Source organism: Macaca fascicularis, chromosome 1 (genome assembly GCF_037993035.2).
Source record: "Macaca fascicularis isolate 582-1 chromosome 1, T2T-MFA8v1.1".
NCBI classification, from domain to species: Eukaryota; Metazoa; Chordata; class Mammalia; order Primates; family Cercopithecidae; genus Macaca; species Macaca fascicularis.
Genome location: NC_088375.1, coordinates 70,555,970 through 70,581,020, shown reverse-complemented (window position 1 = coordinate 70,581,020; position 25,051 = coordinate 70,555,970). Strand labels below are relative to the sequence as shown.

General features: G+C 38.3%; 1 protein-coding gene and 1 pseudogene across 5 annotated transcripts in view; both read left to right on the top strand.

Moving 5' to 3' along the window:
* NSL1 (NSL1 component of MIS12 kinetochore complex) overlaps positions 1 to 25,051 on the top strand; it is a 43,129-nt gene that overhangs the window by 630 nt on the left and 17,448 nt on the right. For 2 of the 5 annotated variants that reach the window (XM_015449887.4, XM_005540801.5), the window contains exons 2-4: positions 3,522 to 3,600; positions 7,206 to 7,336; positions 9,599 to 9,653. In XM_015449887.4, coding sequence (XP_015305373.2) covers positions 3,522 to 3,600; positions 7,206 to 7,336; positions 9,599 to 9,653 — 265 coding nt within the window. Of the gene's footprint in view, positions 1 to 3,521; positions 3,601 to 7,205; positions 7,337 to 9,598; positions 9,658 to 18,797; positions 18,906 to 25,051 lie in introns of all 5 variants that reach the window. The other 3 variants (XM_074036051.1, XM_074036048.1, XM_005540802.3) reach the window with 2 other exon arrangements.
* Positions 3,574 to 4,296, top strand: LOC123574628 (large ribosomal subunit protein eL21-like; annotated as a pseudogene).

The following is a 25,051-nucleotide window of genomic DNA, read 5'->3' as shown; positions in this document are numbered from 1 at the left end:
CGTACTAAGCTTTTTCAAATCTGGTGTCTTGCATTTATGGCACATCTTTTGAACTAGCTACATTTAAGTGCTCAGTAACTACAAAGTGGCTGGTGGCTCACCTGTTGGACAATGCAGCCCTAGACAATGAGGAATTCTCCTGGAAAGGGTAATTCCGGAAGTCAGCCATTCACCCAACCAGCATTTGGTCTTTCCTTTTGCCTGATTGATTGATTGATTGAGACGGAGTCTCGCTCAGTCGCCCAGGCTGGATGTCGGCTCACTGCAAGCTCCACCTCCCGGGTTCACACCGGTCTCCAGCCTCAGCTTCCCGAGTAGCTGGGACTACAGGCTCCCACCACCACGCCCGGCTAATTTTTTGTATTTTTAGTAGAGACAGGGTTTCACTGTGTTAGCCAGCATGGTCTCGATCTCCTGACCTTGTGATCCGCCCGCCTTGGCCTCCCAAAGTGCTGGGATTACAGGCGTGAGCCACCTCACCAGGCCTATTAACCTTTATTTTTAATGTTTGCGCTGTGGTCTTTCATAACTCACCAATGTGTTGTATTATGAGCTTTTAATTTTTTTCCCCTACCTATAAGTAGATTGATGCCTGTTATAAGGAAGCACACAATCCCTTTCTTTCTTGTCTTCCCAAAAAACTACCACCTTCAGGGCTTTGCAAAAATATTTAAGAAAGGCTGGGGAAATGCGGTATAAGGGCAAATATGTGATCGTAGATAGTAAAGTTTTCAACCAACACAATTTTTTTAAACGTATTTTAGTCTTGTAAAGAAAATGTTTTCACTCTAAAACAGGCAAAAGGGGTCGGGCGGTGGCTCACGCCTGTAATCCCAGGACTTTGGGAGGCCGAGGCGGGCGGATCACAAGGTCAGGAGATCGAGACCATCCTGGCTAACACGGTGAAACCCCGTCTTTACTAAAAAAAAATAATAATAATAATAAAAAATTAGCCGGGCATGGTGGCAAGCACCTGTAGTCCCAGCTACTCAGGAGGCTGAGGCAAGAGAATGGTGTGAACCAGGGAGGCGGAGCTTGCAGTGAGCCAGATGGTGCCACTGCACTCCATCCTGGGCAATATAGCAAGACTCCGTCTCAAAAACAAAAAACAAAACAAAAGGCTAAGTGGAAGAATGAAGAAACACTTAAAAAAAAAAAAAGGTTAAGTGGAAGAATGAAGAAATACTTCCTGGGTTGTGACTCTGTATGTAGTTTTGTATATAGTGACTCTTATGTCATTCCCTCCTTGCAAGCAAGGCAAGAATAGGGATATATCTCAGGACATCTTTTTTTGGGAGAAGACTTTTGTTGTATAATGATCTTAGAATTTGTCTGATTCTAGGAAGTGCTAAGGTATTTAAAACATTTAGGTATCTTACAGAAAAAGAGGAACTTGGCTTAACCTATTATATCCTATTTAGTGGGATGATAAAGTGAATTATAAGATTAAGTTTCCAGGGCTTAGACTACCACAGGAATTCACTTGTGTTTTATTTTAAATAAAGCAGAAGTTTTATGTTGTAACTCTGTTTAAAACTGCATATTAAGTAGCAGATTTTCTTTAAAAACAGTATTGGTAGCAGTCTGCAATGAATATTACAAAGACAATATGTTTTCTCAGCAATTCTTGAAAGTACTTCTAAAACATACATAGGCCGGGCATGGTGGCTTAAACCTGTAATCCCAGCGCTTTTAAGGCTGAGGCGGGTGGATCACCTGAGGTCATGAGTTCGAGACCAGCCTGGCCAACATGGTGAAACCCTGTCTGTACTAAAAATACAAAAATTAGCCGGGTGTGATGGCGCTTGCCTGTAATCCCAGCTATTCCGGAGACTGAGGCAGGAGAATCGCTTGAACCTGGGAGACAGAGGTTACAGTGAGCCAAGATTGTGCCATTGCACTCCAGCCTGCTTTGCTTGACAAGAGTGAAACTCCATCTCAAAAAAAAAACAAAAAACAAAACCATAAAATAAGGAATTTACTTTATGAAATCTTTGAAATGTAGAATATGTACTTTAACATAATTATCAGTCATTTGGTTTATGTTATTTTTAATTATACAAAGGGTACAAAATATATGCTCATAAAAAATTCAAACAATAGCATAAAGCAAAATTCTTCTTTGAGTTCCCCTTCCCCAGCCCTCTTCCTTCTAGGACATAATGTACTATTTTGGAGAGTACCTGGGGAGAGAAAACTTTCTATACCCTCTTTCTGTGGCTTTACCTCTTTCTCTCTGTTTATGTTTGTCTCCATTAATAGTGTCGTGCTGATGAACTGTTATTGACTCGCCTTTTTTGAAACCAAACATGTCTGACTATAACTTGTTAGTGTTATGTAGAGATTGTCTTCATTCTTTTTAGGTACTGTGTGGTATGAATATTGTCTATTTAACTTGTCTAATTTTGAATTTAGGTTTTTTCCCACAATTAAAAAAATTTCAAACAGTGCTGAAATGAACATTTCTAGCACATTCTCTCTGTGTTTTTATGAGAGTAGTCTTTTAGGATACATTGCTAGAAGTGAAATTATTGGCTAATAGGAAATGTGTACTGCCAAATTCCTTTAGTCCTTCATTATTTAAAAAAAATTTTGATGAAGGCCAATTTGTCTATTTTTTGTTTGTTTTTGTTTTTTAGTTCTTTATCTTTTAATGTATTGTGAACATTTTCAACCTTATAAAAAATTAGTTTAGTACAGTGAACACCCATATATCCACCACCAAACTCAACAGTTGTCAAAAGTTTGTTACAGTTGCTTCTCCCTCTGTCTCCCAGGCTGGAGTGCAGTGGCAATCATAGCTCACCGTAACCTCAAACTTTTGGGCTCAAGTAATCCTCTAGCCTCAGCTTTTCAAGTAGCCGGGACTACAGGCATGTGCACCTGTGCCTGGCTAATTTTTAAAATTTTTGGTAGAGAAGGGTGTCTCACAGTGTTGCCTAGGCTGGTCTGGAACTGGCCTCAAGCAATTCTCTTGCCTTGGCCTCCCAAAGTGATGGGATTATAGGCGTGAGCCACTGCACCTGGCCTACATTTGCTATTTTAAAGCAAATCTTAGATCTCATGTCATTTCATCCCTACATAAGTGTTCATCTCTCCAAAATATAGCCCTTTATAAAATATAAATTAATTTTATTTTTAAGCATGTATATTTTTCCTCTTGTTAACATCAACAGTCATTCAGCAGCATATGTAGTACTTATACTTCCGAGATTCAACTGAGCCTAAATTTGTTAGATTTTTTTTTCATTCTAGGAACTTTTTTTTTGTTTATAAGAATATTCCAAATTTTTGTATCAGATTTTCTCTTGGGTAGCATAATGGCTATGAGACCAAAAGTGCAGGTGGAATCAATGATTGAACTGGAATCTTCATTGAAAAGAATAAATATACTAATTAGCTATTCTGCTACTTTTCTTTATTTCCTCTGTCACAAATCTGGAAGTGTTATTTTGCCAAAACGTTTGAATTTAGTATTTAAAATTATTTTTAGTGACTTGACTACTGTGAATTTATTGCAGACTTTTGAATCAGCTGTGCAAGAGAATATCAGCATTAATGGACAAGCATGGCAGGAAGCTTCAGATAATTGTTTTATGGGTATGTGACTTTTTCCTTCTATTATTAATTTCTGGGTTATTTTTGCAGCTAATTTTGTTTTGAATGCTGTTTTTTAATCTCCATATTTAGTGTTATTTATTTTCAAGAAGTTCTTTACTAGGGGAATAATAAAGAACTGAGATTATCTTTCGGCCGGAACTGCCATCTTCCAATAATTCGCCAAAATGATGAACACAAAGGGAAAGAGGAGAGGCACCCGATATATGTTCTCTAAGCCTTTTAGAAAACATGGAGTTGTTCCTTTGGCCACGTATATGGGAATCTATAAGAAAGGTGGTATCGTAGCATCAAGGGAATGGGTACTGTTCAAAAAGGAATGCCCCACAAGTGTTACCATGGCGAAACTGGAAGAGTCTACAATGTTCCCCAGCATGCTGTTGGCATTGTTGTAAACAAACAAGTTAAGGGCAAGATTCTTGTCAAGAGAATTAATGTGCGTATTGAGCATATTAAGCACTCTAAGAGCTGATATAGCTTCCTGAAACGCGTGAAGGAAAATGATCAGAAAAAGAAAGAAGCCAAAGGGAAAGGTACCTGGGTTCAACTGAAGCGCCAGCCTGCTCCACCCAGAGAAGCACACTTTGTGAGAACCAATGGGAAGGAGCCTGAGCTGCTGGAACCTATTTCCTATGAATTCATGGCATAATAGCTGTTAAAATAAATAAATAAATAAAAGACCTCTGGGCTGGAAAATAAAAATAAAAAAAAGAACTGAGATTATTACTTCAGTAATCTTCTTTGTCAATAGTTTATTGGAAAATACCGTAGAGCTATCTCCAGATGACAAAAGAGGCCCAGGGAATTTCTGTAATTATTTACAAAGCAAGTTGTATTTTTGTAAGTGATCTCTAGAGTGAATAGTGAAATACTCTTGAATAGTGTGAAGTTAAGTTATACAAGTACCATGTAAAGGATGTGGTTACATCTTTGTAGAAGGCTCCTTAAAAAGACAATTTTTTTTTTTTTTGAGATGAAGTCTCATTGTCATCCAGGCTGGAGTGCAATTTCACAGTCTTGGCTCACTGCAACCTCTGTCTCCCAGGTTAAAGTGATTCTTGTGCCTCAGCCTCCCGAGTTGCTGGGATTACAGGCATGCACCACCTTGCCTAGCTAACTTTTTGTATTTTTGGTAGAGGACAGGGTTTCATCATGCTGCCCAGGCTGGTCTTAAACTCTTAGCTTCAGCCTCCTAAAGTGCTGGTATTACAGATGTGAGCCACTGCGCCTGATCTTGTTCTCAACTCTTGGCTTATAGTAGACACCTATGAAATATATTAAATTAATGAATAATTCTTTCCTGTTCAATTTTTCTTTTCTTTTTAGATAGAGTCTCAGTCTTACCCAGGCTAGAGTGCAGTGGCGCGATCTCAGCTCACTGCAACCTCCACCTCCTAGGTTCAAGAGATTCTCATCCCTCAGCCTCCCAAGTAGCTGGAATCATAGGTGCTTGCCACCACGCCCAGCTCATTTTTGTATTTTTAACAGAGATAGGGTTTTACCATGTTGGCCAGGCTGGTCTCGAACTTTCAACCTCAGGTGATCTGCCTGTCTTGGCCTCCCAAAGTGTCGGGATTACGGGTCTTCGCCTGGCTCCTGTTCAAATTTTGTTATGCATTTTAGTTGTAGCTTTATCATTGGGTGGTGCTAAGAAAGGATTTTCCTGGAGACTTTTTTTTTTTTTTTTTTTGGTACTAATTGTGAAATAGTACATTCTTTTCTTCAGGCTAATTATTTAACTTTTTCAATGGATAAATGAAAATTTAGGGAGGGCTGCTTATATAAATAATTATTCAAAGTAAGAGATAACTGTTATTTCTTGCCCTCAAAAGAAGGGTACTTTCACAATGTATACTACTGGGTGATGAGTGGACTAAAATCTCAGACTTCCCCACTGTACTATTCATTCATGTAACCAAATACCACTTGTACCCCAAAAGCTATTGAAAATCAATCTGTGTGTCTATCTAGGAAAGAAAAGAAGGAAAGGAAGGGAAGAAGGGAGGGAGAATGAATGGGAAGGAAAGGGAAAGAAAGAAGGAAGGAAGGAAAGAGAAAGAAAAAGGAAAAAAGGGTACCCTCGAACTAATTTAGTGGGATTCAGTTAATATTTGTTACATGAATGAAAGACTATACCTGATATACTTGATTATCTTTATCTGATATGTATATACCAAAACATATCAGCAGTTTCTCAAAATGTTTCAAAAAATTATGTTTCAGATGTTAGATTTTTTCCTAATAAAGCTTGTGATCAATAAAATAAGTAAGTCCATTTCTAGCATAGACTTTGACACAAAAGGGCAATATGAGGACCATTTAACCTGAAAACTTAGCTCTTTAGTATTTGTAATTACTTAATATTTTTACTGTTTAAAATGATTTTCAAAATAAAGTTAGATGGCTCACCTACATTCCTTTCATCTAGGGTGCTTCGTTTCTGGGCCCCATCTCAGACTTACTGAATCAAAATTCTGTACTGCTGAAAACCAAACACTGCATGTTCTCACTCATAGGTGGGAATTGAACAATGAGAACACTTGGACACAGGGTGGGGAACATCACACACTGGGGCCTGTCGTGGGGTAGGGGGAGGGGGGAGGGATAGCACTAGGAGATATACCTAATGTAAATGACGAGTTAATGGGTACAGCACACCAACGTGGCACATGTATACATATGTAACAAACCTGCACGTTGTGCACATGTACCCTAGAACTTAAAGTATATATATAAAAAAAGAAATCTGTACTCCTAACATACTCGTTAGGTGTTTCTTCTAACGTTTGAGAATCACTGTTTTAAAACATGAAAAAGCATATGAGAAAGTAGAGTTAGCTAAATGAAAGAAACTCTAAACTCACTGTATCTTTCAGTTTTTCCTATCATCAATCCAGTTGAGTCCTATTTCAGATCTAGTTACTCCACTCACTGCTACTGTCATAGCTTTGGATCAGTACATGATAAGTCAAAACTTCTTAGCATCCCTGATATTAAATACCCTTTACAGCCTGGTTCTTATATATTTTATCATCCATTTTTCCTTTCCTTTATTCTGTAGCCATTTAGAACTTTTCTCAGGTCTCCAAAGATTAGGATCTTGCAAATACTGTTTCCACTGCCTAAAATGCTTCTCTTTATTCATTTTTTCCCCCTACCACTTTTTATCCATTGGACTTACACTTCTATTTCAAGCTCAAATGTTACTTCTTTAAAGTCTTACCTTTACCAGTTTTCCATTTTCTGTGTCCTGATGGCATTTTGTTCATACCTCTATTGCTTTTATCAGTTTGCTTTGCAATTACCTGTTTCTTTCAGCAAACTGTGAACTCTTAGAGAGTAGGAATCATGTTGTGCTCATCTTTGTATTTCTCTTGTTTAGGCCTAGCTTCTTATAGATGTTCAATAATTGATTGTTCAATGCATAAATAAATTAATCACCGAAGTGGGGGCATTCATTAACTTGCCATATTTGTTTTCCTTTATTATTTTGTGTTTTCTAAATTTAGTTTATAGCACATTTCCATACAGAATATAAACCATGAGTTTTAGGGAACTTTTTATATATATATTTTTTTCTTAAATAGATTCTGACATCAAAGTACTTGAAGATCAGTTTGATGAAATCATAGTAGATATAGCCACAAAACGTAAGCAGTATCCCAGAAAGATCCTGGAATGTGTCATCAAAACCATAAAAGCAAAACAAGAAATTCTGGTAAGATGATTTGCCTTTAAAATGTTATCGTATATTTTACCACAATAAAAACATTAAAATATAAGGCTCTACGTGGAGATAAGTGACATTTTGTTGCCTTTTTCTTTCCTGCCTCAATTAGTATTGTTTGTCTCTTATAAGACTTTCCTCTTCTAAATTGTACTATGACATAGTATAGTCATACTATACTGTGTTTTGAACACACTGGTTCAAAACTGAAAAAAATGAAAGATATAGTGAGTGGTTAAAATTGAAATTGGCGATGGAAGACTGACAATGACTTTATGATTCTGAGACCAGGATGGAAAAAGAAGCTTTTCTTTCAACACTTTTCTCTGTTTGTCATTTGTTTTTGGCATATATTTATATGTTTGTATATTTTGGAAGGCCCTTTAGTTAAATTGATGATGAGATTGTTTTAGTACCTGTTCATAACACTGAAATTTGCTTTATGAATTGGGCGTAATTTGTTTTGCTGCAAAAATCATAACTATCTGGGTCACAAGACCAGGAATTCAGCTCCTTCGGCATGAGCTTTTTAGACAAGCAGAGTCATAGACTTCCTTCTTATAATTACTGTAGATACCAGTGACCAACCATATCACACCCTCATCTTTTCAGATTTGTTAGGAAATCTGGTAAAATAATCAGTAGGAAATAGGAAATCCACATGAAAATTGGACCCAAATCTTCCCTTGGTAGGGAGGGGAGGTTTGCTGGGAATAGCATTGTCCCTCCAGTGAGGTACATGTTGTGTTTAGATTATGCTATACTATTGCCTTTAGTTTTTGAAATTAGTACATAAGCATTCACATATAAATCTTCTAGTTGCCTCGGTTTCAGGATTGTTTCAGGGCATTATATGCCTGGTTTAATATTGTATCTAAAACATATTAGTTATTCTGTGAAAAACAATATTCATGAGCAGAATTTTTAACTTTTTTTTATAGCAGTTCTCAAATACCCCATTCCATCACTTCCCCCACCCCTCCTACTTGGAAGTTTTTTTCAGGAAAAACATTCAAAGTGTATTTTTCAGTGTCTCACTTGTTACTGCCCCACTGCCCCCAAGCCCCCAAAGCTAGTCATCCATATTGCAGAAAAGAAAGACGGTTGGCCTAGGTGAGGTACTGCTATGGTAGTTTAAAAAGTAGTGCAAAATGGATGAGGTGAGGATACCAAAGACCTTTTTAAAATTTTTTCCTGCCCTGCCATGCCCTGTGTCTTTCCTCCCTTCTTCCCTCCTTGTTGCCCATACTGGTCTCAGACTCCTGAGCTCAAGACATTCTCCTGCGTGGGCCTCCCAAAGTGCTGCGATTACAAGTGTGAGTCACCACAGCTGGCAGAAGACCTTTTTTTTCTTCTTGTTTTCTTTCTTTTAACCTTTTTGGCTTCTGCTGGCTTTGGACAAGAATAAGGAAGAGCATTTTCCTCTTTCTTTTTGCCTGAATTGTAGATTCTGTGCCAGTAATTCTGCTACTATAATTTCAGTGTGTCACAGGATATATAGGTTAGTGTGGTGGTAATGTAGCCTCGCCACCTTTTAGAACCAAGTTTTCATGGAAATATGCATTTTGAGTTCCAAACGCTTGTCCTGAATGAACTTTTGAAACATAGTCAGTTCACAATTGGAGACTACCCTGTACTTTAAACATAACATTCAGTCTCTGTGCTTTTAATTTGCTTGATTGCTTCTTCTGATACTTTTTTATGGTGCCACTTCTCAGTGTATGCAGTAGGTGGCAGTACTGTAAAAGACATAATTCAGACTTAGTTTGACTGGTTTTACCTTCTCTCCTTCTCTTCCCTGCAGACAGTAGGATTTAATTTTTTTCCTCAAAAGAATGGTACTATTGGCCGGGCGCGGTGGCTCAAGCCTGTAATCCCAGCACTTTGGGAGGCCGAGACGGGCGGATCATGAGGTCAGGAGATCGAGACCATCCTGGCTAACACGGTGAAACCCCGTCTCTACTAAAAAAGAATACAAGAAAATTAGCCAGGCGAGGTGGCGGGCGCCTGTAGTCCCAGCTACTCGGGAGGCTGAGGCAGGAGAATGGCGTGAACCCGGGGGAGCGGAGCTTGCAGTGAGCCGAGATCACGCCACTGCACTCCAGCCTGGGGCACAGAGCAAGACTCCGCGTCAAAAAAAAAAAAAAAAAAGAATGGTACTATTTAATCTAGTATATTTGCCATATTAGCTGAAAGAGATGTTTATATGAAGCATTAAGTGATTAAATCTGTTTTAATTTATGTTATGTTTAGAAGCAGTACCACCCTGTTGTACATCCACTGGACCTAAAATATGACACTGATCCAGGTGAGTCGGTATCCATTTGTGGTAAAAATGAAGCATCTGCTTATAATTTTTATGGGTTTCTGATACTCTTCTAAAAGGATCAACATCAAGGATATTCTCCCTTTGATGCTTTAACTTCCTACAAGTTATTGATGTTTAGCATTTCAACTAGAATTAAGAGGACTAGCTTTATACCTGTTGACTCAGAATTCCAGGGGTGTTACCCCGGAATCTTAGCTTTTATAAAGTTCTCACCTGATGCAGACTATTATAACACATACCCATCTCTAACTTCTAATACCCTCCTATCTCTGTAATTGTACTTTCCAATCTTTGCATTACAGCCAAAGCTATACTATTAAGGCATTCTCTCATAGTGTCACACCTGGTGCAGTCACCATCATTGGTTTCTCATTATTTCTAAAATCAAATAAAAATATATTGAATTTAAGAAGAGATAAGTATACTCATTATGCCTTTGAACTCAGTTTTGTTTCCATTTAGATGTATCCCATACAACAGGGAGAAAGAAACTTGACACAAACAAATTTATGTAAATCCAGCAACAGAACTAGCATTGCTAAAAATGTAGATTATGTATATTTTCAAATGACTGTGTTCTCACATTTAAAAATTTATTACAGTTTTTCTAAGAGTCCTTTTGGAATTTCCCTTTGGCACTCAAAAATGCCATTTCTAAACTGTTAGGATAAAACAGTTAAATCCCCGATTTATTTATATGGGATATTTATACTTAAAGCTTTGAGTACTTTGTTGAATTCTGAATTACTCTTTAATATGTTCCTCCACCTTTCCCAAATATCTTAAGCTAATGGGATAAACCGAGGGGGGGGGAAGTATAAGCATTAAGCTACTCTGAAGTTGATTAAAATCACATCACTTACTGTGTTTGACATTAAAAATTGACCTAGGACCTAACACTTATCAATTTCCATGGTTCACTAAAAAGGGGTAGTTGCCAATATGCAGTGGTTGACATATACTTGTTTTGGTTTTGAATAACATAAAAACAGTAATTGAAACTTGTGGTATTATGATATACTCAAGTATTACTTTTTAGATACAGTTAATTTCCCTCTAAAGAAACTTAGTTACCTTTTTATCCTAGGGAAAACACACTTAGTTAAATTATCCTTTGAAATGTGATTTTACTTTCACTGTTCTGATTATGTAGTACAAGTGGAAGAATCTTCTGTATCATATGATTCAGACTTCAAAAGTAAGCAAAAGAATTAGAATCTATCTTTTGGTAGATTTTGAGTTTTTTCATTATGTATTTTCATAACGTTAACAAGCTTAGAATAGCATCAGTTACTTAATGACAGCAAAATTAGCTTACAGTTATTAACTTTATATCTTTGGCCAAGTCACCTGACTTCTTCAAGCATCAGTTTCATTATTAGTAAAATGACGAATTATAGATTTGCCGTCTGATGCTTTTGGCGTGAATTCCAGCTCTGCACTAAATATTACAGAATGTCCTGCCTACTTATCAAGGTTGTAGTATAACCAAACCGCATAAGGGACTGTATAAACTATATAACCAAAACAATACATAACTAGTAGTTTATAAGGATATACTGTGTAATAATAATGCTATTATAAATTGCATCCCATTTATAATAGTATACTGTGGGGAAAAGAGAGATCAGACTGTTACTGTGTCTATATAGAAAGAAGTAGACATAAGCGACTCCATTTTGTTCTGTATTTGAGATGCTGTTAATCTGTGACCCTACACCCAACCCTGGCCTTGCAAGAGACATGTGCTGTGGTGATTCAAAGTTTAACGGATTTTGGGCTGTGCAGGATATGCTTTGTTAAACAAGTGCCTGAAGGCAGCTTGCTGGTTAAAAGTCATCACCATTCTCTTAATCTCAAGTACCCAGGACACATACACTGCGGAAGGTCGCAGGGACCTCTGCCTAGGAAAGCTAGGTATTGTCCAAGGTTTCTCCCCATGTGATAGTCTGAAATATGGCCTCGTGGGAAGGGAAAGACCTAATTGTCCCCCAGCCTGACACGCATGAAGGGTCTGTGCTGAGGAGGATTAATATAAGAGGAAAGAAGGCCTCTTGGCAGTTGAGATAGAGAAAAGCATCTGTCTCCTGCCCGTCCCTGGGCAATGGAACATCTCGGTGTAAAACCCGATTGTCTGTTCTATTTACTGAGAAAGGAGAAAACCGCCTTAGGGCTGAAGGTGGGACGTGCTAGCGCAATGCTGCTCTTTATACACTAAAAGGGTTTGTGGAGATGTTTGCGTATGCATATCAAGGCACAGCACTTTTCCTTAAACTTATTCATGTCACAGAGATCTTTATTCATATGTCTTACTGCTGACCTTCTCCCTACGATGATCCTATTATCCCGCCACTTCCCTTTTTCTAAGATGGTAAAGATAATGATCAATAAATACTGAGGGAACTCGGAGACCGGTCCTCTGTATGCTGAGCGCTGGTCCCCTGGGCCCACTTTTTCTTTCTCTATACTTTGTCTCTGTGTCTCATTTCTTTTCTCAAGTCTCTTGTTCCACCTAACGAGAAATGCGCACAGGTGTTGAGGGGCAGGCCACCCCTTCAGTATACATTATAGTATTGTATACCTTATAATCTACCGAACTGGTAGAATCATATGAAACTGATTAAAATGGCTTAGTAAGAAAGTGGAAAGCATAAATTTCTGTGGGCCTTAAAAGTCTGAATCAGCAGCATAGGAAAATTTTTGTGGGAACTTCTTGAAAGTTTTTTTTTCCTTTATTATGATATTAAGTGATACAAAATTTCTTTGAAAACTGACACTCTTAAAGAGGGTTGTCAGTTTTTCAAAACTAGGCAGTGTGTATAACATTGACTCAATTTAGTTACATTATGAACTTTGGGGAATACAAAGATAAAGCAGACAGATTCTCCCCATAAAGAGCTTATGTCTGAGTAGGAGAAATAAAAGATGAACATAAAACAGGATTCTTTCATGCCCCCTAACTGGTTCCTTTCCCAGCTTTCCCTGTTTGAGTAAGTGGCATCTATACCTACATGTTGCTTTAGCTGAAGTTAACCTTGATTCCTTCTTCTGTCAAGCTCCTCATACCCAGTCCATCAATAAGTCTCATAAATTGTTCTTCATATAATCTCACATTCGTTGACTTCTCTTCATCTTGCTATTGCCATCTCTATTATAGGTTACCATCACTCTAGCCAGGATTTCTACAAATGCTCTCTTAGAAGGTCTTCTTGTTTCACTCTTGCTCTCTTCCATTTCATTCTGCATACATAGGGCAGAGTGATTTATTTTATTCTTTGAAATATTTCAAACATACAGAAAATAAAGAATGCAGCATAATGAACATAGCTGTTCCCACCACCCATATTTAAGTGTTAATCACATTTTGTCATACTTGTTTCAGACCTTTTTAGCAACTAAAATGTTCAGATATGGTTGAAACTTTCTTTGTGTCTTCCACTATTCCATTTCATTCCCTCTTACCTCAGAAGTATAACCAGAATCCTCAAGCTGGGTAAATCCTTGCTATTCATATTTTTATACTTAATTTATAGATACATATCCATAAACAATGTATGGGACTTATGTTTTTATATAAATTGTATCATACTGATCATATCATTCTGCAACTTTTTTCTCCATCAACATTGTGTACACACAGAGCTCTCTTTTCATTTAGCTATTGTATATAGTATTCCAGTTTATGAATATGCCACTGTCCATTCCTCTACAGGGGGACTAACTTAGATTGTTCGTTTTTTTCTTGACATCTTGTTCTAGGTTCCATTTTTTGTTTGAGACAGGCTGAAGCCACCCAGGCTGAAGTGCAGTGGTATGATCATGGCTCATTGCCACCTCAATCTCTTGGGCTCACGTGATCTTCCAGCCTCAACCTCCTGAGTAGCTGGGACTTCAGGCATGTGTCACCATGCCTGGCTAGTTTAAAAAATTTTTTTGTAGCTATGGGGTCCCACTGTGTTACCCAGGCTGGTCTGGAACTCCTGGGCTCAAGTTCTTCTCCTGCCTTGGCCTCCCAAAGTGCTAGGATTACAGGCATGAGCTACTGCACCAGCCTAGGTTTTTGTGTGTGTGTGTGTGTGTGTTTGGTTTTTTTAATTAGTCTTTTCAGAGAGTCAGCTTTTAGTTTTGTGGCCTTTCTCTAATTTTTTTGTTTGTTTGTTTTCTGGTTCCTTGATTTCTGATCTTTAGTATGATCCTCCTGTTTTTGTGGGGTTCCTGTTATTTTTAGTTTATTGAATTGAGCACTTAATTCATTTTTTTGTCTTATTTTTTAATAAATTCATTTAAGGCTACACATTTATCTCTAAGTCCTGATTTAGCTATATACCACAAGCATTGACATGTAGAACTTTCATAGTTCAGCTCTATTTTTTAGTTTCCAAATACTGTATCAAAGTTTTTGTTGTTGTTGGTTTTTGTTTTCTTTCTTTTCTTTTTTTTTTTTTTTTTTTTTTTTTACCATTTTCCTTTTATTGCCTTCCATTGTGTTGATTGAATTTTCTTTTTCCTTTTATTTTTCTCTTTCTCAGTTTGGAAACTATATACTATGTTTCTATTCCATTTGTGTTTCCTGTAAATTTTATTTTATTTTATTTTATTTTTATTTTATTGAGATGGAGTCTTGCTCTGTCACGCAGGCTGTAGTATAGTGGTGCAATTATAGCCTCACTGCAATCTTGACCTCCCAGGCTCAAGCAATCCTCCCACCTCAGCCTCTCAAGTAGCTGGGACTATAGGTGCAGGCCACCATGCCCAGCTAATTTTTTTTTTTTTTTTTTGAGACAGAGTTTCTCTCTGGTTACTCAGGCTAGAGTGCAATGGCGCGATCTCAGCTCACTGCACCCTCCGCCTCCTGGGTTCAAGCGATTCTCCTGCCTCAGGCTCCCAAGTAACTGGGATTATAGGCATGTGCCATCACACCTAGCTAATTTTGTGTTTTAAGTAGAGACAGGGTTTCACCTTGTTCATCAGGCTGGTCTTGAACTCCTGACCTCAGATGATCCACCTGCCTCAAGTCTCCCAAAGTGCTCCGATTACAGGCAGGAGCCACTGTGCCTGGCCTAAGAAATATTTTAATTTTCTTCTTAGTTTCTTTATTGACACAGTTGTTCAGGAGCATGTTGTTTAATTTCCATGTACTTGTATAATTTCCAAAATTCCTTTTGTTATTGATTTGTACTTTTTCCGTTGTGGTCTGAGAATATACTTGATATGATTTTGAATTTTTTTTTTTTTTTTAGGCAGTCTCGTTCTGTCGCCCTGGCTGGAGTGCAGTGGCATGTGTAATCTTGGTTCACTGCTGCCTCCTCCCCCTGGGTTCAAGCAGTTGTCATGTGTCAGCCTCCCAAGTAGTAGCTGGGATTACAGGTGTGCACCACCACACCCAACTAATTTTTGTATTTTTAGTAGAGACGGGGTCTTATCATGTTGGCCAGGCTGGTCTTGAACTCCTGGCCTCAAGTGATCTGCCCACCTCGGCCTCACAATGTGCTGGGATTACAGGTGTGAGCCACCGTGCTCAGCCTGATTTTGAATTTTTAAAATGTATTGAGACTTGTTTTGTGGTCTAACATACCTATCCCTGTATGTCAGAATGTTTCATGTGCTGATGAAAGAATGTATATTCTGTAGCAGTTGTGTGAAACATTCTGTCCATGTCTGATAGGTCCATTTGGTCTAAAGTGCAGTTTAAATTCAATGTTTCTTTGTTGTATTTCTGTCTAGATAATCTGTTTTATGTTGAGAGTGGGCTGTTGAAGTCCTCAACTACTATTGTGTTGATGTCTCTCTCTTTAGATAATATTTGCTTTAATCTGGATGTTCTAGTGTTGGGTATATATATATTTAGAATTATTATATCCTCTTTCTGAATTGATCCCTTTATCATTATGTAATGATCTCCTTTGTCCTTTTTTACTATTCTTGACTTAAAATCTCTTTGATCTGATACAAGTATAGCTACTCCTGCTCACTTTTGGTTTCCATTTGTGTGGAATATCTTTTTCCATTCTTTCACTTTTAGTCTGTATGTGTTTTTACAAGTGAAGTGAGGTTCTTGTAGGCAGCATATAGTTGGGCCATGCTTTTTTATCCATTAAGCTATTATTTGTCTTTTAAGTGGATAATCTGTTTACACTCAAGGTTATTATTATTGATATGTGAGGGCTTATTCCTGTCATTTTATTAGTTGAGTTCTGGTTGTTTTATATATCCTTTGTTCCTTTCTCATTGTTTATCATTGTGGTTTAGTGGTTTTCTATAGTGCTAACATTTGAGTTTTTTTCTCTTTCTCATTTGTATGTCTGTTCTTCCAGTGAGTTTTATAATTTTATGTGTTTTCACATGATGGTAGATACTGTCTTTTTGCTTCCAGATGTAGAACTTCCTTAAGCATTTTTTGGAGGGCTGGTCTAGTGATATTGAATTCCTCACTTGTCTGAGAAAGACTTTATTTCTCTTTCATTTTTGGAGGATAGCTTTTCTGGGAATAATATTCTTGGTTGACAGATTTTTTTCTTTCAACACTTTAAATATATCATTGCATTCTCTCCTGGCCTCTAATGATGCTGCTGAGAGATACACTGTTAGTCTGAAGGAAGCTTCCCTTCTATGTGACTTTAAACCTTTCTCCTGTTTTTAGAATATCTTTCTTTGCCTTTTGATAGTTTGAGTATAATGTGTCTTGGTGAAGACCTTTTGGGATTCAATCTATTTGCAGAATTTTGAGCTTCCTGTATCTGTATATGTATATCTCTTGCAAGATTTGAGAAGTTTTCAGCTACTATTTTGTTAAATAGATTTTCTTTTCCTTTACCCATTGCTTCTCCCTCTACAATACCCAGAATTCAAATATTTGGCCAGTTTATGCTGTCCCAAATGTCAGTTAGGCTTTCTTCATTTTTTAAAAAAATTCCTCCTCCATTTTATTGTCATTGTTTGTTTGTTTTGAGACAGGGTCTCACTCTGTCACCCAGGCTAGAGTGCAGTGGAGTGATCATAACTCACTGCAGCCTCGAACTCCTGGGAGGCTCAATGGATCCTCCTGCCTTAGTCTCTTGAGTACTGAAGTTCTGAAATTATTTATTCTGCTTGATCTAGTCTATATTTTTAAAATTTTATTTCAATAGTGTTTGGGTCACAGGTGGTTTTTGGTTACATGGATAAGTTATTTAGTGGTGATTTCTGAGATTTTAGTGCAGTCCTCACCCAAGCAGTGTACTCTGTACCCACAATGTAGTCTTTTATTCCCTCAACCCTGCAACTTTCCCCCAAAGAGTCCCTGAAGTCTTTATCTCATTCTTATGCCTTTGCATCCTCATAGCTTAGCTGCCACTTATACATGAGAATATACAATGCTTGGTTTTCTGTTCCTAGGTTACTTCACTTAGAATGATGGACTCCAACTCCATCCAGGTTGCTGTGAATGCTATTATTTTGTTCCTTTTTATGACTGAGTAGGATTCACATTTTTTTATCCACTAGTTGGTTGATGGGCATTTGGGCTGGTTCCATATTTTTGCAATTGCAAATTGTGCTGTTACAAATGTGTGTGCATGTCTCTTTTTCATATAATGACTTATTTTCCTTTGGGTAGATATCCAGTAGTGGCATTGCTGGATCAAATGGTAGTCTTGCTTTTAGTTTTTTAAGGAATCTCCATATTGTTTTCAATAGTGGTTGTACTAATTTACATTCCCACCAGCATTGTGAAAGTGTTCTCTTTTCAACACAGCCATGCCAACATCTATTGTTTTTTGACTTTTTAATTATGGCCATTTTTGCAGGAGTAAAGTGGTATCTCATTGTGGTTTTAATTTGCATTTCTCTGATGATCAGTGATGTGTTGAACATTTTTTTCATATGTTTGTTAGCTGTTTGTATATCTTATTTGAGAATTGTCTATCCATGTCCTTTGCCCACTTTTCAATGGGATTATTTTTTTTTTCTTGCTGATTTGTTTGAGTTTCTTACAGATTCTGGATATTAGTCCTTTGTCAGATACATAATTTGTGAATATTTTCTCCCACTCTGTGGGTTTTCTATTTACTCTGCTGATGATTTCTTTTGCTCTACAGAAGCTTTTTAGTTTAATTAGGTTCCATTTATTTATTTTTGTCTTTGTTGCATTTGCTTGTCATGAATTCTTTGCCTAACCCAATGTTTAGAAGAGTTTTTCTAATGTTATCTTGTAGAATTTTTATGGTTTCAGTTCTTAGATTTAAGTCTTTGATCAATCTTGAGTCGATTTTTGTATAAGGTGAGAGATGAGGATCCAGGTTCATTCTTCTACATGTGGCTTGCCAGTTATCCCAGCACCATTTGTTGAATAGGGTGTCCTTTCCCCACTTTATGTTTTTGTTTGCTTTGTCAAAGATCAGTCGACTGTAAGTATTTGGCTTTATTTCTGAGTTCCCTATTCTGTTCCATTGGTCTGTGTGCCTATTTTTATACGAGTACCATGTTGTTTTGGTGACTATGGCCTAATAGTACAGTTTGAAGTCAGGTAATGCCGCCAGATTTGTTCTTTTTCCTTAGTCTTGCTTTGGCTATGTGGGCTCTTTTTTGGTTTCATATGAATTTTAAGATTGTTTTTTCCAGTTCTGTGAAGAATTATGGTGGTATCTTGATGGGAATTGCATTGAATTTGTAGATTGCTTTTGGCAGTATGGTCATTTTCACAATATTAATTCTACCCATCCATGAACATGGGATATGTTTTCCATTTGTTTGTGTCATCAGTGATTTCTTTCAGCAGTGTTTTGTAGTTTTCCTTGTAGAGGTCCTTCACCTCCTTGGTTAAGTATATTCCTAAGTTTTTCTTTGTTTGTGTATTTGTTTTTGCAGCTGTTGTAAAAAGGGTTTTTTATTTTGATTTCATTCTCAGCTTGGTCATTGTTGGTGTGTAGCAGTGCTACTGATTTGTGTACACTGATTTTGTACTTTGATACTTTACCAAATTTATTTATCAGATCTAGGAGCTTTTTGGATGAGTCTTCAGGGTTTTCTAAGGTATATGATCATATCACCAGCAAACGGTGACAGTTTGGCTTCCGGATTCTCTTCATTTCTTTCTCTTGTCTGATTGCTCTGGCTAAGTACTATGTTGAATAGAAGTGGTGAAAGTTGGCATCTTTGTCTTGTTCTGGTTCTCAACGGGAATGATTTCAACTTTTCCCCATTCAACATGATGTTGGCTGTGGGTTTGTCATATATGGTTTTTATTACTTTGAGGTAAGTCTCTTCTATGCCTATTTTGTTGAGGGTTTTTTTGTGTGTGTGTGAGATGGAGTCTCACTCTGTCGCCCAGGCTGGAGTGCAGTGGCGCGATCTCGGCTCACTCAAAGCTCCGCTTCCTGGGTTCACGCCATTCTGCTGCCTCAGCCTCCCTAGTAGTTGGTACTACAGGCACCCGCCACCACTCCCAGCTAAGTTTTTGTATTTTTAGTAGAGACAGGGTTTCACTATGTTGGCCAGGATGGTCTTAATCTCCTTACCTTGTGATCCGCCTGCCTCGGCCTCCCAAAGTGCTGGGATTACAGGCATGAACCACCACGCCGAGGGTTTTTATCATAAAGAGATGCTGGGTTTTTTTGTGGTTTTTTTGTTTGTTTGTTTTTTAAGACAGAATCTCACTCTTTCCCAGACTGAAGTGCAGTGGTGCGATCTTGGCTCACTGCAGCCTCCACTTTCCAGGTTCAAGCGATTCTCCTGCCTCAGCCTCGTGAGTAGCTGGGATTGCAGGTGTGCTAATTTTTGTATTTTTAGTGGAGATGGGATTTTACCATATTGACCAGGCTGGTCTCAAATTCCTGACCTCAGGTGGTCCTCCTGTCTCACCCTCCCGAAGTGCTGGGATTACAGGCATGAGCCACTCTGCCCAGCAGCGACACTGGATTTTATCATATGCTTTTTCCATCTCTGTTGAGATGATCATATGGTTTTTGTTTTTAATTCTGTTTATGTTATGTAGCATATTTATTGACTTGCATATGTTAAACCATCCCTGCATCCCTAGTTTGAAACCACTTGATCATGATGTATTATCTTTTTGACATGCTGTTGGATTTGGTTAGCTAGAACTTTGTTGAGGATTTTTGCATCTATGTTCATTGGGATATTGGTCTGCAGTTTTCTTTTTTTGTTATGTCCTTTTCTGGTTTTGATATTAGGGTAATACTGGCCTCATAGAATGATTTAGGGAGGATTCCCTCTTTCTCTGCCTTTTGGAATAATTTTAGTAGGATTGGTGATAATTCTTCTTTGAATTCTCTGATAGAATTCAGCTGGTCCTGGACTTCTTTTGGTTGACAATTTAAAAAATTGCTGATTCAGTGTCACTGCTTGTTATTGGTCTGTTCAGGGTTTTTGTTTCTTCCTGATTTAATCTAGAAGGGTTATATATTTCCAGGAACTTATCTACCTCCTCTAGATTTTGTAGTTTGTGCACACAAAGGTGTTCATAGTAGCCTTGAATGATCTTTTGTATTTCTGTGGCATCAGTTATAATATCTCCAGTTTCTTTTTATTCTTTCTTTCTTTTTTTTTTTTGAGACAGAGTCTTCCTGTGTCACCCAGGCTGGAGTGCAGTGGTGTGATCTCGGTTCACTGCAATCTCTGCCTCCCAAGTTCAAGCGATTCTCCTTCCTCAGCCTCCCAAGTAGCTGGGATTACAGGCGCCTGCCACCACGCCTGGCTGATTTTTGTATTTTAGTAGAGACAGGGTTTCACCATGTTGGCCAGGCTAGTCACGAACTCTTGACCTCAAGTGATCCGCCTGCCTTGGCCTCCGAAAGTGCTGGGATTCTGGGCGTGAGCCACCGTAAACTGAGCTTATTTGTATCTTCTCTCTTCTTGGTTAATCTTGCTAATGGTCTATCAATTTTGTTTATCTTTTCAAATAATCAGTTTTTTGTTTCATTTATCTTTTGTATTTTTTTTCTTTTTTTGAGATAGGGTCTCGCTCTGTTGCCCAGGCTGGAGTGCAGTGGCACAGTCTTGGCTCACTGCAAGCTCTGCCTCCTGGGTTCACGCCATTCTCCTGCCTCAGCCTCCCAAGTAGCTGGGACTACAGGCACCCGCCACCACAGCCGGCTAATTTTTTTTGTATTTTTAGTAGAGACAGGGTTTCACCGTGTTAGCCAGGATAGTCTCGATCTCCTGACCTCGTGATCCACCTGCCTCAGCCTCCCAAAGTGCTGGGATTAGAGGCGTGAGCCGCCGCTCCCGGTGCTATCTTTTGTATTTTTTGCTTGTTTATTTGTTTCAGTGTCATTTAGATCTGCTCTGATCTTTGTTACTTCTTCTACTGGGTTTGGGTTTAATTTGTTCTTGTTTCTCTATTTCTTTGAGGTGTGACATTAAATTGTCTGTGCTATTTCAGAGTTTTTGATGTAGACATTTAACACTGTGAACTTTCCTCTTAGCACTGCTTTTACTGTATCTCAGAGGTTTTTATATGTTGTGTCACTATTAATTTCAAAGAATTTTTAAATTTACATATTGATTTCATTGTTAACCCAAAAATTATACAAGAGTAGATTATTTAATTTCCATGTATTTGTATAATTTTGAGAGTTTCTTTTAGAGTTGATTTCCAGCTTTATTCCATTGTGGTCTGAGAAGATAATTGATATGATTTTGATTTTCTTAAATTTATTGAGACTTATTTTGTGGCTCATTATATCACCTATCTTGGAGACTGTTCCATGTGCTGATGAGGAGAATATATATTCGGCAGTTGTTGGGAAGAATGTTGTGTAAACATCTGTTAAGTTGATTTGTTCTAGGATATAGTTTAAGTTTGTTGTTTCTTTGTTGACTTTTTGTCTTGATCTATCTAGTTCTGTCAATGGAGTATTGAAGTCCCACACTGTTATTGTGTTGCTGTCAGTCTCATTTCTTAAATCTAGTAGTAATTGTATAAATCTGGGGGCTCCAGTGTTAGGTGCGTATAAATTTAGGATTATAGTATTTTTATGTTGGACTAATCCTTTTATCATTGTATAACATCCTTCTTTGTCTTTTTTACTGTTGTTGCTTTAAAGTCTGTTTTGTCTGATATAAGAATAACTATTCCTGCTCACTTTTGGTTTCCATTTGTGTGGAATGTCTTTTTCCACCCCTTTACCTTAAATTTTTGTGAGTCCTTTTATGTTAGGTGAGTCTCTTGAAGAGAGCAGATATTTGGTTGGTGGTTTTTTATCCATTCTGTCATTCTGTATCTTTTAAGTGGAACATTTAGGCCATTTACATTCAATGTTAATATTGAAATATTAGGTACTGTTCTATTCATCATGTTAATTGTTACCTAGATACTTTGTTTTTTTCATTCTGTTATTGTTTTTTAGGCCCCGTGAGATGTATGCTTTCAGGAGGTTCTATTTAGGTTCATGTCAGAGCTTTTGTTTCAAGATTCAGAACTTCTTAGAACTTCTTTAAGACCTCAGGCTCCTGGGATAATGTTCCAGAGAGTAATTAACTGCATCTGCTGCATAGAAGAGTTCCCAAAGGGAGTGGAGAGTAGTGGGCAACAGTGAGCCTCACCCAGCTCTTTCACAGTTGGTGAGGCTGGTCTCATTCCCGCAGTGCTTCGCTCACTGGATTTAGATCCAGGCAGTCTGCACACAGAACTCAGACCTGCCCAAGGCCATAACCATGCCCCTCTCCATCTGCCCATAAGGCCGGATGCCCAGCTCCTCTGCTCATGTCTTTACACTCACCCTGTGGGTTCTGTTCAAGAGAGCTCATCCCTACTCAAGATTATATTACAAAATTCACCTGGGAGCTTCTTTCACCCTATGACCCCTCCCTGAACTCATTGACTGCTTCTCCGAGTGCCCCATGAGATACAGTCAGGAATGGCTTCCCTCGGTTCATGCTAGAGACTGGGAATGCCTACAAGGCACTTCATGCTGCTGCATCTACTTTTATGTTTCACATAGACTAAATCCATTCCAGCTCTAGGTAGGGTTAAGGCTTTCTCCCATGGTCTGGGTTTTCAGAGTTTCAGGTGGGGATGTGTGCTCCGAGACATGCTCATTCTCCTGCTTACACTCTGGGAACTTAGTTTTTCACCTGTCTTCGTGCAGTAGGCTCCAGCCTGCTGCTTCTTTCAATGGGTTTGTGGTTTCTTTCCATCTTCCTGTGGTCGTTCTTAGAAAAAAGAAAATTCACAGTGTGACTCTCTAGCCACTATTCTGTCCTTCCAAGTGGGAGAGGCATGCTAACACTGCCTCTTATCTGTCATCTTGGAAAATAAATAAATAAAAGATCTAATTCAAGTTTGTCTAACCTGTGACCCATGGGCCATATGCAGCCTAGGACAGTTTGAATGTGGTCTAACACAAAGTTGTAAACTAATTTTCTTTTTTTTTTTCTTTTAAGACAGAGTGAGACTGTTGCCCAGACTGGAGTGCAGTGCAGCGATCTCGGCTCACTGCAACCTCCACCTCTCAGGTTCAAGCGATTCTTCTGCCTCAGCCTCCCAAGTAGCTGAGATTACAGGCATGTACCATCATGCCTAGTTAATTTTTGTACTTTTAGTAGAGACATGGTTTCACCATGTTGGCCAGGCTAGTCTCAAACTTCTGACCTCAGGTGATCCATCCACCTCAGTCTCCCAAAGTGCTGGGATTATAGGCGTGAGCCACCATGCCCAGCTGTAAACTTTGTTAAAACATGATTTTTTTAATGTGTTTTTTGTTTAGCTCATCAGGTGTCATTAGTGTTAGTGTATTTTATGTGTGGCCCAAAACAATTCTTCCAGTGTGACTTAGGGAAGCCAAAAGATTGGACACCCCGATCTAGTCTCAAACTCCTGACCTTACATGATCCACCCACCTCAATCTCCTTAAGTGCTGGGATTACAGGTGTGACCCACTGCGCCAGGCAGGTTAGTGGCAGTTTTTTTCAGCCTCCTTTTCAGGGTGGTTAAACTCTGTCTTAGCCCTCGTATTCAAACAGTGAAGCTGACTCTTTGTTTCCTGTTCCTCTGGAGCACTTTGAACACCTTTTATCTTGTAGGAGGCAAATTCCTGGCTACTTCTGCCTACCAGTAGGCCTGCAGCTTTAGCCTGACTTGCAGCTTTTTCTCTTTTCCTTTTTTCTGGTTCACTGAAATGTTTATTTTGTGTATGCTTTAGGATATGTCATTTTAATTTTCTATATTCACTGATGCTTTTGGACAAAGGAAGGGAGTTTTATGAACTTCTGAAATCAACTTGACTAAGAAGTTTAAGATACTTTTAAAAATGCAAATCAGTTTTCAGTCCTCTGCTTAAAATCCTAAACTCTGCTTAAAATCCTAAACTGTAGAGTTTTAGCATTCCCTTAGGTGATCTGGCCACTACCTACCTCTCCAGATTTATTTCAGGCACTTTCCTGTTTGCTGCCAGAGTTTCAGTTCTTTGAAAGTGCCTCGCTGTCACACATGCATGCCCCCTCGCCCAAGTTTGACATCTTCCCAGTTTTCTTTTATCATTTAAATGTTAGCTTCTCAGAGAGATCTTACCTAACCACCCTCATTAAAACACTCCCCCCGGGTGACACCTGTTTATTTCCTTAATAGCACTTGTTATAGCTTGTAAGTATTTGTGTTTATTTTCTTGTTTATGCTCTCTCACAAAACTGAAAGCTCCATGAGTTTTTTAATATTATATTTATATTATACATAGCCAGCATATAGCAGCGTGCCCAATAAATACATTGTGAGTGACTGTTACTCATCTGTCCATTCAGTTGTATATATTGAATGTCTGCAGCATGACAGAACTGTTCTCAATGTGCAAGATGTAGTATTAGTGAGCAGCACAAAGTTCTTACTCTATAGTTTATGTTTTAGTGGGAGAAGAAAAGCAATAAGTATAAAAATAAATAAGTGACATCAGTGCTTTAGGGTGGTGTGTTTAGGTGATGGGGAAACACTTTTCTGAGGTACTGACAGGAAGGAATTTATCTGGTGATGATCAAGAAAAAGAGCTGTCAAGCAGAGGGAAGAGCTAGAATAAAGTTCTTAAATCAAGAATGAGCTTGATATTCATGAAATAAAAGACCACAGAAGCTGTTTTGGAGTGAGTAATAGAGGGAAGGAGCATTGCAAGACAATGTCAAAAACTTGGCTGAGGCCAGATAATACAAGCAAGGGTCAGGAGTTGGAAAGTGTGCCTTAAGAGAGGTGCAACATGGTACTGAAGGAAGTGGTGAGGTGTAGGTGGGAGGGTGTGCTGCAGATGATTTCATCTAATGAGCAAATGGGTTCAACACATCTCTATAAATTGTAGCAAAGGGTTATATTTCAGAAAATCATAAATCACTGCTGAGTTTTTGGTTTCATTTTCACCAGGGATGCTGCTTTCCAATTCTTGCTTCTAATGGCTTAG